The 12,500-nt window shown below is 41.7% G+C and overlaps 1 protein-coding gene across 5 annotated transcripts in view; it reads right to left on the reverse strand.

Moving 5' to 3' along the window:
- Positions 1–12,500, reverse strand: part of LOC135090572 (serine/threonine-protein kinase BRSK2-like) — a 186,336-nt gene that overhangs the window by 119,487 nt on the left and 54,349 nt on the right. For all 5 annotated transcript variants that reach the window (XM_063987440.1, XM_063987437.1, XM_063987438.1 and 2 more), the window contains exon 2: positions 9,647–9,741. Coding sequence is in view for 4 of the 5 variants with exons in the window: in XM_063987437.1 (XP_063843507.1) it covers positions 9,647–9,741 (95 nt within the window). In the remaining variant the exon portion in view is untranslated. The remainder of the gene's footprint in view (positions 1–9,646; positions 9,742–12,500) is intronic.

The raw sequence follows: 12,500 nt of genomic DNA on the forward strand, positions 1-12,500 counted from the left end.
CTCTCTCTCTCTCTCTCTCTCTCTCTCTCTCTCTCTCTCTCTCTCTCTCTCTCTCTCTCTTAATCACACCTTCATGTATTTTAATTCTTTTCTTTTTCTTTCTCTCTTTCTCTCTCTCTGTGTGGAGAAACTTTTGAGATAATTGAGAAAAGAATTTATATGAAGGAGAGAGAGAGAGAGAGAGAGAGAGAGAGAGAGAGAGAGAGAGAGAGAGAGAGAGAGAGAGAGAGAGAGAGAGAGAGAGAGAGAGAGAGAGATAATAACTACTTCCTCTCTTTCTCCCTTTTTTCACATCACCCTCCTTTCCCCTCCCTTTCCACCCACTTTCCCCTCCTCATCCCCTTCCTTTCCTCCACCAGTCTCCCTCCCTTCCTTCCCCTTCTCCCTTTCCTCTGTCTGCCAGTTTTAGTCTTTCCGTCTGACTGGAAACGATTCTATTTATAAGCTTAAACAGTCTACTAGTATATACACAGCACATTCTGGGGCGACGTGACCTAGCTAACTCCCCGCCTCCTCCTCTCCCTATATGACCTTCAAATATTCCCGGTCCTGCCTCACTCCTACTTATCCCTGTCACATCCTGTCCTCCTTCCCTCCTTCCCGCATCATATCTCTCTCTCTCTCTCTCTCTCTCTCTCTCTCTCTCTCTCTCTCTCTCTCTCTCTCTCTCTCTCTCTCTCTCTCTCTGTGTTCTTTTTTCTTTTTCTCTTTCTCCTATCTCTTGTTTCCTTTTGTCGTATATCTGTCTCTCTTTCTTCCTTTCTTCCTCCATCCTGTCCTCTTTTCCTGTCATCTCTCTCTCTCTCTCTCTCTCTCTCTCTCTCTCTCTCTCTCTCTCTCTCTCTCTCTCTCTCTCTCTCTCTCTCTCTCTCTCTAGTCTTCTTGATATCTCTCCTTAACCCTCACAATTATCGACGTTTTATCCACAAACACAAACACACACACACACACACACACACACACACACACACACACACACACACACACACACACACACACACACACAGAGAGAGAGAGAGAGAGAGAGAGGAAAATGAATAAAGATGAACGAGAAAAGACGAACCAGTAACTAAAAGGAAGAAGAAAATGAAGATGGAGGAAAAGGAAGGAGAAGAGAAATGGGAAAAGAAGGAAACGAGAAATGGGAGGAGATAAATAACACAGTCTCTTTCTCTCTCTCTCTCTCTCTCTCTCTCTCTCTCTCTCTCTCTCTCTCTCTCTCTCTCTCTCTCTCTCTCTCTCTCTGTTCCTTAATTGATTGTTCTAAGTTAAAGTTGATGTCGTGAGTTGATCCAGTGTCGAGCTGTGATTTATTGCGAGTAATTAAGTTTGCAGCGGACTCTTCTCTCAATTTCACTCGTGACTTGAAAGTTTTGCGATGTTTTTTTTTACTGGTTTTTAATGTTTATTATTGAAGATTGGTAAGTGATGCTAAATTCAGGAAGGTCTTCAATTACTTTTTTTTTATTTACTATTTTTTTTTGTTTAATATTTCTTTTGTATTTATTTATTTTTATTTATTTCATTGTGTTCCTAAAAACTTCTAATATTTCTCACTTAATAAAAATTCCGGCATGTCTTGAGTTACCTTATGCTGAGCTTACTTTTTTTTTATGTCATTATGTTCACTAAAAATCTCTACTATTCCTCACTCATCTCACTCACTCACTCACTCATCGAACTTCTGCTTATCTCTTCTCTTTCCAGACTTTTTTCATCACTTGTTCGCTCGATGACTCAAGTGCAATGATCACCTTTTTTACCTGCATTAATTAATATCCTAGTAATTGTAACACAAGTATATAAATTTCTTACTTTATGGATTTTTCTCTTCATTATTAGATCGTTTTTGAGGCATTCAAACTTTTTTTTTGCTGAACACCATAACATCAGTAAATTTAGAAATGACATCCTTTCTTTTCTTATTCAAACTTAATGTACGTATCTGTTTTTCTTATTCATTTTCTATAACAACAACAATAACAAACAACAACAACAGCAACAAATTTACACATTACATATATCCCTTTTACTTATTCATACTTTAAAACATCAATTTAGAGATAATTCTCCTAATTATCTCATTCAAACAACAACAACAACAACAACAACAACAACAACAAACAACAACAACAAATTAACACATTACACATACTCCTTTTATTTATTCATACTTTATAACATCAATTTAGACAGTGATCCCCCTTCTCGAATTCAAACTTTGCACCAACACTGAGGAAAAGGAGAGAGAAGAACGGCCAATGTTAGCGCTCCTAATTGCGGCACTCAAGACTGCAGCACGTGTGGTGAGTGTCGCGGGCCGAGTATTGACGGGCGGCGTGTGTCGGTCAATACGTTGTCAATGACGGCCCAAATCCAGGCAGGAATCTCCAATAACCAAATTGTCATGCCATTAAATTATCTTGAAGTCATTTGTCGCGCCCGGGAGGAAACGAGAAAGCGAGAGAGAGAGAGAGAGAGAGAGAGAGAGAGAGAGAGAGAGAGAGAGAGAGAGAGAGAGAGAGAGAGAGAGAGAGAGAGAGAGAGAGAGAGAGAGAGAGAGAGAGAGAGAGAGAGAGAATAACAACTTCCTCTCTTTCTCTCCCTTCCTTTTCCCTTTCACTCTCCCTCCCTCTCCCCACCCTAGACAAACATTAAACAAACGTACAGAAAGCTAAACAAACAGAAAGAAAAAAACAGAGACAAACGAAGTAACAAACGGACACATCAAACAGAAAAAAAAAACATCACCCCCCCAAAAAAAAAAAAAATCACAATGAAAACAAACCCAAGAAGCTGAGAGAGACTGAGAGAGACAGAGAAAGACAGAGAAAGATAGAGAAGGACAGGGACAAACACACTTTACACCCCGCACCCACACAACCCCCACATCGCCAAAGAGGTTACAGGTAATAAGAGATAAGGCGGTAGTGGCCTTAATGAGCTACTTGGTGACTAGTGGCCCACATAATCGATACCAGCTGCCAGCCTCTCTCGTCACGGAAACAGAGTCCCGCCGCCCTCACCTCGCCTTGGGGGTCATCAATCTTCTAAAGTCAATTGGTTGCAGCAAAAGTGAATAACTCAAAAATTTCCTCAACTTTTTTTTCTATATATAAGAAAAAGAAAACAATACTCATGGTACTAGTTACCTAATTAAAAGTGTTTGAAAAATTTTCAGGATTAAATTGTGAAGTGTTTTGAAATCTCTCTCTCTCTCTCTCTCTCTCTCTCTCTCTCTCTCTCTCTCTCTCTCTCTCTCTCTCTCTCTCTCTCTCTCTCTCTCTCTCTCTCTCTCTCTTGAAAGGGGTTAAGTTTCAATCCTAAAGTCGCCCTTAGTTATCAAAACTCTGTAAAAAAATGTTGAAACAGAAAAAGAGAACTGCATGTTAATTTTGTCTTCCACGGTACAAAAATACTGAAGACTTTAGTGCAAAAACTCGTTTAAAAATTTGCATGTGGTTATTGAAAGAATTTTAGCTTATAGGCGCCTTTTGTTAGCAGACCACTGAAAAAATATACTGAAAGAGAGAAAAAAAAGAAAAGAGAACTGAATACCAATCTTGTCTTCTCTAACCTACAAAACTGACTGGAACTTTAGTGCACAAATTTATCTAAAGGTTTCACGTGAATATCAGAAAGAATGCGCACCAGTGAAAGTGTTAAAGCAGAAATGAGAGTCAGCTGACCGTCTGTTTGGGAAGTGATGTGTAAATGTGTTTATTATGTGTGTTTGGGTTTGTCATGAGTGGCTTCGGTGTTTTAGTCTTGTTTTTCTTTTTTGAGTTATTATTTAGAGCGGTATTAGTAGTGCAAGTGGTAATAAGCAAGTCAAGATGTGTGTGTGTGTGTGTGTGTGTGTGTGTGTGTGTGTGTGTGTGTGTGTGTGTGTGTGTGTGTGTGTGTGTGTGTGTGTGTGTGTGTGTGAGTGTGTGATTTTATATTCCCTTTCATGTCACACTTATAATGTACGTGTGTGCGTGTTCATAATACTGACTTATGTACGTGTTCATGTGTACTTATGTTTATGTACATAATAGAAATCGCGTGTACGTGAAGCTGTGTGTGTACGTCCTTGTGACTGTACGTATATTTATGTACGTGAACGAATTAGCACATGAATTATATCACCGTGTTTGTGTGTGTGTGTGTGTGTGTGTGTGTGTGTGTGTGTGTGTGTGTGTGTGTGTGTGTACTCGTACATGCGTGATGCGGGATCTGCAGTGCTGCCATATCTACTGACACATCACACTTTCATGGCAACACTGTCTTTGCCTCCACCTCCCTCCACCTGCATGGCGCCCTTCGATCGCCCGCTGGAGGGAGGGAGGGAGGGAGGGAGGGAGGGAGGGAGGGAGGGAGAGAGGGAGGGAGGGAAGGAGGGAGAGAGGGAATGAGGGAGAGTTGGCTAAAGTATAATTGGGAAAGAGAGGGGCAATGATGGGTGGATTAAGAATGCAGGGAATGTGTGTGTGTGTGTGTGTGTGTGTGTGTGTGTGTGTGTGTGTGTGTGTGTGTGTGTGTGTGTGTTGGAGCGATAAATATGAAGGGAAGTCACGTTCGGTTAGCAAATAAAAAATACAAAACGTGCAAATATGATAGATCAATAGGCAAAACTGACTGTTAAATAGACAGACAGACATACAGACAGACAGACGCACAGATAAAACAGACACAAAAATACAAGTTTGAAAGAAAAATCATCACCAAATGAATAACAATAAAAAAAACGAAAAAATGGAAAAAAAAACACCAAAATTCATGAGCATTCAACATACATTCCTGAAAATCCAGACACTCGGAAACTCTCCCATTAAAAAGTGGCGGACAAAATATGACGCAAACTTAAAAAAAAGATAATAAGATGCAGGTGAGATATATACAAGTGACTCATACGTGTAATTAGAGTATGAAGGAATGGAAATTTAGTAATCGCGTCTATTTAAGAAAAAAAAAAAAAACATAAGAAAAAGATGAAGGTAAAGGTAAGAATAGTTAATGACAGATAATTCCTCTCATATATCCTTAATTCCTTCCTCCCTGATCACTTTTATCACTCCTCCTCTCCCTCTTCTATCATATTCATTACTCCCTTACTCATTATAACCACGCATCAAATTCAACTCAGTATTTTTCTTCCTTTCTCATCATTAACTCATTTTCCTCCATCCATCAACTTCTTCAATCCTAATCACCTTGCTGCTCCTCCTCCTCCTATTCTTCCTTTTCCTCCTACTCCACCTCCATATATCTTCCCTCCACTTTCCTCCAGTATATAAAAATTCTTCTCTCACGTCATCCCGTTCCTCCATCTCACCCCCTCCCACGAGATCCCTCCCTTCCCCTCCTGTGTAGTTTACCTGAGACCATCTATCACACCTGAGAGAGAGAGAGAGAGAGAGAGAGAGAGAGAGAGAGAGAGAGAGAGAGAGAGAGAGAGAGAGAGAGAGAGAGAGAGAGAGAGAGATTTACAAATTCATGAAAGCATACATATGATGAATTCAAAACTAAATACAAAATAAAAGACAAAGAGGAAATGAAAAAGCAGCACAAATGCACCCAAAAAAAAAAAAAGAACAAATAAATAAATAAACAAATGAAAAAAGAACAGGAAGCCAAACAAAACAATATGAAACATTGAACAGTGAAATAAAAAAGTAAAAAAAAATAATAGTTCCGATGAGCGACAAACAAAACCGCACACACACACACACACACACACACACACACACACACACACACACACACACACACACACACACACACACATGCAAGCAAGCACACATTCCCACAGTCCACCATATCCAATATCAGAGGAGGAGGAGGAGGAGGAGGAGGAGGAGGAGGAGGAGGAGGTGTATGAAAAAGAAGAAGAAGAAGAAGAAGAAGAAGAAGAAGAAGAAGAAGAAGAAGAAGAAGAAGAAGAAGAAGAAGAAGGAGGATGATGGAGAGGATCAATTTTCACTCCTTCATCCACAGTGATTGCTCCTCACAAGTACACCTCTTCCTCCTCCTCCTCCTCCTCGTAAATCGGCCATAACTGGAGTGTAAATGCTGGTTCTTCGTACTCCCATCTCTCATCTCTCGTTGCCCCGTACACCTGCCGTTGATTGAGTACAGGTGAGCAGAACACCTGGAGGAGGAGGAGGAGGAGGAGGAGGAGGAGGAGGAGGAGGAGGAGGAGGAGGAGGAGGAGGAGGAGGAGGGGAGGAGGAGGGTTGCAGGTGCCCTCTCGTGTATTAAATCAAGAAAAACGTGCTTCCTTCACTTAGATTAAAATAAAAGTTCGTGTTTCCATTAAAAATATATATAAAATTAAGCCTTACAGAAAATAAATATAAATGAAGACTTTTTTTCTATTACTGATCTTATAAGAACTCTTTTTCTCATACAAATATAAAAACATATATGCCTAAGGAAAGCTTGAAGAAACAAATAGGCCTACACGAGGCAAACTCCGTTAATGAATAAAAAAAGTGAATATTTTCTTTATACACGCACATAAAAAAAAAAAATACCAGGAGTGAATCTTTTCCATCATAAATAAACACTGACTTTTTTTCCTTCCCCACGAAAGAATTGTTATTTTCCTCCACAAGGACAAATATTTTCAGAGAGAGAGAGAGAGAGAGAGAGAGAGAGAGAGAGAGAGAGAGAGAGAGAGAGAGAGAGAGAGAGAGAGAGAGAGAGAGAGAGAGAGAGATGGGGGTGGTCAAACTTTCCTTTACGACCAAAATAAAAGCAGAGTACCCCCCTTTTTCCCCCTCCTTTCCTCCTCCCCCTCCCCTCCTGCAGTGCTTCCTAATGCAGTTCCCCTCCTCCACCACCACCACCACCACCACCACCACCACGCCGCTGCAGCCGCCACACCTCCAACATTTATGAGAAACCTAAAATTTATAAGAAAAACGAGGGAAAAACGAGAACTTAAGAGAAAAATAACATTGATGGGGAAAGTAATGTTTGTGAGGAAAATATACTAGTGACATTTATGAAGAAAGCTGATATTTATGAGGTATTAGGCAATGCTTGTGGGAAAATTAGGGTTTATGGGGAGAAATAACATCAACTCGGCGGAATCAATGATAAAAGTAGTAGTAGTAGTAGTAGTAGTAGTAGTAGTAGTAGTAGTAGTAGTAGTAGTAGTAGTAGTAGTAGAAGTAGTAGCTTGCCTCAAAGTGACTCAGGCTGTAATAAAAATAATCCAATACAAAAAAGAGTAATTGCTGAGATGAGAAAAAAAGAATGGGAGGAAGAAAGGAATGAAGAACGGAAGGAAAAAAGAAGAGAAGAAAGAAGGAAAGAGAAGCAGAGAACTAGAGAGCGAAGGAAAAGAGGAAGACAACATAAGGCAGTGCGTGAGTGAGGGAAAATAAAAGAGAAAGAGAGAAAATAAGAAGAAACAAAGGAGGAGGAGGTGGAGGAGGAGAAGAGGAGAGAAAGGTCAATAATGTATCGAGAGAAAGATAAAATAGAAGAGAACACAAAGACGAAGAGGTTAAAAAGATAGAAAGGTCAGACTAGACATACAGAGAAACAGACGAGACGGAGAGACAGAAAGAGACAAAGAGAGACAGAAGAGGAGGAAGCGACAAATTAAAGAGTTCGGTGAAGTGGAGAAAGGAAGAGAAAAATAAATACGAAGCAAAGAGCACGAGAAGGAAGGAAGGAAAAAAGGAAGACAGGAAGGAAGGAAGGAAGGAAAACCTGCATTTGAAGAGAGAAAAAGGGTAAATAGAAGCGCAGATAATAGAAAAGAAAAAGGGAGATGATGGAAACGAGAGAAATTAAAAGAAAGAGAGAACCAAAGGACACACTGAGAAAATTACGTGCTAGACTGCAAGAGAGAGAGAGAGAGAGAGAGAGAGAGAGAGAGAGAGAGAGAGAGAGAGAGAGAGATTTTGGCACTACCACTCTCTCTCTCTCTCTCTCTCTCTCTCTCTCTCTCTCTCTCTCTCTCTCTCTCTCTCTCTCTCTCTGTGTGTGTGTGTGTGTATTTTCTCAGGTGAATAAGAACAAGTATCAAATAATTAGCCAGTTGAACTCATACTAAGGTGAACAAATAAGTGGAGATAGGGAGGGAAAAGGAGGGAGGAGGGAGGAATGGTATACGTAAGGGAGGGAAAAGGGAGGGAAGTGACAGGAGAGGGGGAGGGCTGGAGTGAGAAACGCAGAAGGGAGAGGGAGACGAGAAAAAGGGGACGGAACTAAGGGATACAGAGGGGAAGTGAGGGGAGGGAAGCGAGGAGTAGTAGGGGAAGGAAGGGGAGGTAATAGGGAAGCAACAGGACTCATTGAAACGAAGCAATTTATTCTCCTTCCTCCCTACGTGTGACAATACGTCTAAATTTGGCACAGATAAACCCAATCATACGAGGTAGCTTGCATCCCTACACACACACACACACACACACACACACACACACACACACACGAGATGCCGAGCCTTGCACTATCTGGCACCACTGTCAGCACCATGTGGCAACACTGCACGTATTGGTAAAACATATTTCGAATGGAGGAGGAGGAGGAGGAGGAGGATGCTGAAGTGTCGCAAATTTGTTCACCTCACCCCAAAACTTTTCGCTCGCAGAATGGCCAAATCACACGGGTTACTTCCTTCCCTCATAACCTAAATAATAGCAAAAATGAAGAGTAACAGTAATAAAACAGGAATAAAGCAATGGTAGTAAAGTTTCCTGCCCAAGTTCCTTCTGTTTCCCTGCAAGAGTCACTTCATTATTTAAAACTACGGTTGGGAGTTTGCGTGGCTTACGAGCATTGAGCTTTTCACCGCCATTGCCTCGAACAACACCCCGCTCTGCATTCCCACACCCCGGCGTCTCATCTCAAGTACTTTAGGTTCTACTGGAAGCTCTTGTGTTTTTTTTTCTTTTCAGTAGTTTTCATGATACCAATGATAGTTTAGCAATAACAAGGATTCTTTCATGATACCAATGATAGTTTAACAATAACAAGGCTTCTGCATCGTCAGTAGGAAGAAACAGCTTCGAGAACGTGACTAATAATCTCTGTGACCTTTGAAAAGAGTCTTTATGAGAGTCGTAGCGTTTCAAAATGTAGATCCAACAAAATAAGAGTGATATAATGTGTAGATACAACTGAAGTACCTAAACACATGAACACAAAGCCCCAAGGAAGCTGACATGGTAAAACATAGCATACCTCCTGACGTAGGGACTGAGAGGAAGGCACAACATACCAGCATGAAAAATAGACACTTCCATACGAGGATACTAACCTGAATTAACTATGCTTAGAACCCCAATGGAAACCAACACACAATCACCCAACCCTCCCGACGAAGGCACTGAAGGCGAGAGTAGAATGAACATATCCACATAAAAAATACAGAATTGATACGAACATAAGCTGAAAACCCCACAAGTTGAATACACCTTAAGAAAACTGACACACAAACACACAACCCTCCCGACGAAGGCACTGAAGGCGAGAGAAGAATGAACATACCCACATAAAAAAAAAATACAGAATTGATACAAACATAAACTGAAAACCCCACAAGTTCAACACACCTTAGAGAAAACTGACACACAAACACACAAACCTCCCGACGAAGGCACTGAATGAGGAGATGAACAGAACAAACATTAGCAACACTTACCTTTTGTAATACAGATTCGGTTAATTTTTCCCTGTTTATTATCTTTATGGCCACTCGTTTCCCCGACACACACTGCACTCCAAGCTTCACCAGTCCTGCAACGAGAGAAGAGGAAATTAAGCTTAACTTCGAGATAGGGGGGAAAAAGCTTAAAGACGAAGTGGGGAGTCCTCGTGTTCTTTGTCTGCGTCACGTTAGGCGGGGCTGGGAAGGCAATGAAGTGAGATAGAGGGCGAGGTTGTGTTAACTTTTTGGTTTCCTTGGCTTCCCTTGGGTTATCTGAAGGAGGACTTTGTCTTCTGCCACTTTGGTTTTGTTATTTAAAGGTTCTGGACGATGTGAGCTTTAACCCTTTCATGGTATCTCTTTAATCTTATCACTAGAGTGTTTTATGAAGTTTAAGATGATAGTTTCAGTAAATTAGTTGAAATTAATCTCTAGCTTCTTATCCACTAGTTATATTCGTGTATATTCTAAGTAACGAGAAGTAATTTCAAAGTATATAGAATTATAATAAATCTCTAGTTAGCTTATCCATTCCAGTTATCCTTATTTACTCTGAATAGCAATAGGTAATTTTAAAGTATTTCGATAGTGTGTGTGTGTGTGTGTGTGTGTGTGTGTGTGTGTGTGTGTGTGTGTGTGTGTGTGTGTGTGTGTGTGTGTGCCAGAGGGCGTACACCTCAATTTGCTCCCTCTTCTCCCCTACAGGAGGAAATGTGAGGTGAGGGGAGTGATCACAGGTCGTGCTGAGGGAGAAAGAAGCCCTTCATGAACTCCTCCCTTCTCCCTCTCACCCCATCTCCCCTTCTCCCTCCCTCCCCTGCCTCTCCCTAGCTGTTTATCGCCCTCCTCCCCTCCCTGTCCCCTACAACCAGGAAGTAAGGGCGCCCCGGCACGTAATGGGCTGTTCGAGTCGTAATTGGTTGGCGGGGTGGAGAGAGGAGGTGGTGAGGCAGCGGCAGAAGGCGGTGACGAAGGGTAAACATCTCACGATCACCTCTGTTTGTCTTCTGAAGGAGCTTAATCTCACCTTCAGGAGTTAAGTGAACATTGGTTTGCTTTTTTTTTTTCTATTTAACGAGCTAACAGTAAATTAAAACTGAATTAACACTACTCGGTTTCTGCTTTCTATTTCAGGAACTAAATTAACACTGAATTCAGATGCTAAATCAACACTAGCACTAACTTGGCTTCTGTTCCTATTTAAGGACATTTTTTTTCAAGTTCTTTCTACATTCTTTGCGTCCTTCCATCTTGTAGTATTTCTTTTTAATAACTTCCTACTTGTTTCTCTATTTAAAAGCTTCTATACCTTCATTTTTCTCCTCCTCCTTCACTTTCTCGCCTTTTTTCTATATTTTTCTATACCTCTTTCTCCTTTCCTTACACATTCCCTTCTTTTTCACAACATTCTTCCTAGTTTATTATTCAAAATCATATTCTTCATCTTTTTCTCCCACAGACAAATCCCTTATCCATCTGTACCTCATCACTTAGTCGTCATCTCAGTCTTTTATAAGGGAGACACGAGACAGAGACGCGTAAGGGACTGGGAAAGAGAGAATGGCCTGCAGGTGTCCCCTCAGGTGTTCCCCCGCAGGTGAATGGCCACGTGGAGGGACAAAGGGGCAGGTGATGGAGGAAGGGCGGTTAACTATTGGCAGAGCAGCGGATTGGGTTATAATGCTGTTTTCTATTACGGTTCTGGTTTCTCTACTCTGTTTGTTGTTGATATCGTTGTTGATTCAATGTTTTTTTTTATTTATTTATTTTCTTTTTTTATTGGTGGTAGTTGTGGTGGTGGTGGTGGTAGTCGTAGTAGTAGTAGTAGTAATAGTAGTAAGAATTGCAAAAACAAGACCAACACGAACAAGAACAACAACACTACCGCCACCACCACCACCACCACCTCCACCAGCAACAGCATCACCCCAACCACAGACACCAGAACACGATGAACACGCAGGAGAGGGGGAGTGGGGGACCGCGAGGGCTGCGAAAGGACGTGTGGGAAGCAAGAGGCGCGAAGGAGGCTGAGGAGAGGCGGCCCTGAGGTAGAGAGACAGCGGAGAGCGTCACGGAGGACACTAAGGATCTGGCGAGAACCCTCAAGAATCACAGGTCAATGAACAATGTCAAAGAAAACGGAGATGAGTAAGGAGGCACTAAAAAGAGGGAGTACGAGAAAGAACATACGTGGTAGTAGAATTCACAGGAGAGAAAAAAAAAAAAAAAAAAAAACATGTGGAAGCGACATGACCTAAGCAGAGGTCAGAGTGGGGGAGAAGGGCTGCAGTGACCTGTATTTACATAGCATTTACCTAGTTCTTGCTTAGTCAGGAAGGCGTGGTATGGCTTCCCCCATGCCCGGTGACTCATCAGAACAGAGAGAGAGAGAGAGAGAGAGAGAGAGAGAGAGAGAGAGAGAGAGAGAGAAAGAGAGAGAGAGAGGTGGAAAGCGTTTGGGTCTGGTGGCGCGGGGGCGTGGGAAGGCGCGCTCCGAGTGGGATCAAAACCAGAAGAGGTCTGAATTCCTTTCCCTTGGTGTTGAGAAGCGTGTCACGTGTTGGGAGACGTGGCCTGCTCGTGGCGCCTCTGGTTCTGTCTCAGAGTCTAAAGGGCACTGTTTCTTTATCAGTTTCCCGTTTCGTGTTCCGCTTTTCGTTCTATTTACACGAGGACAAAGTAGATACAAAGACCAACTAATGATTACCTGCTATTCTTGGCTCCTGTGTACATAATTTTTGTCCCTTTTCGAGTTTTTACCAATTAATTTCATATCTTTAGTCTACTTTGGCCACAGAGCTGCTAGTTTATTTCTAGTCTCTTACTAGCTAATTAACTCTTCCTC

The sequence above is a fragment of the Scylla paramamosain genome, chromosome 35 (assembly GCF_035594125.1).
Source record: "Scylla paramamosain isolate STU-SP2022 chromosome 35, ASM3559412v1, whole genome shotgun sequence".
NCBI lineage: Eukaryota > Metazoa > Arthropoda > Malacostraca > Decapoda > Portunidae > Scylla > Scylla paramamosain.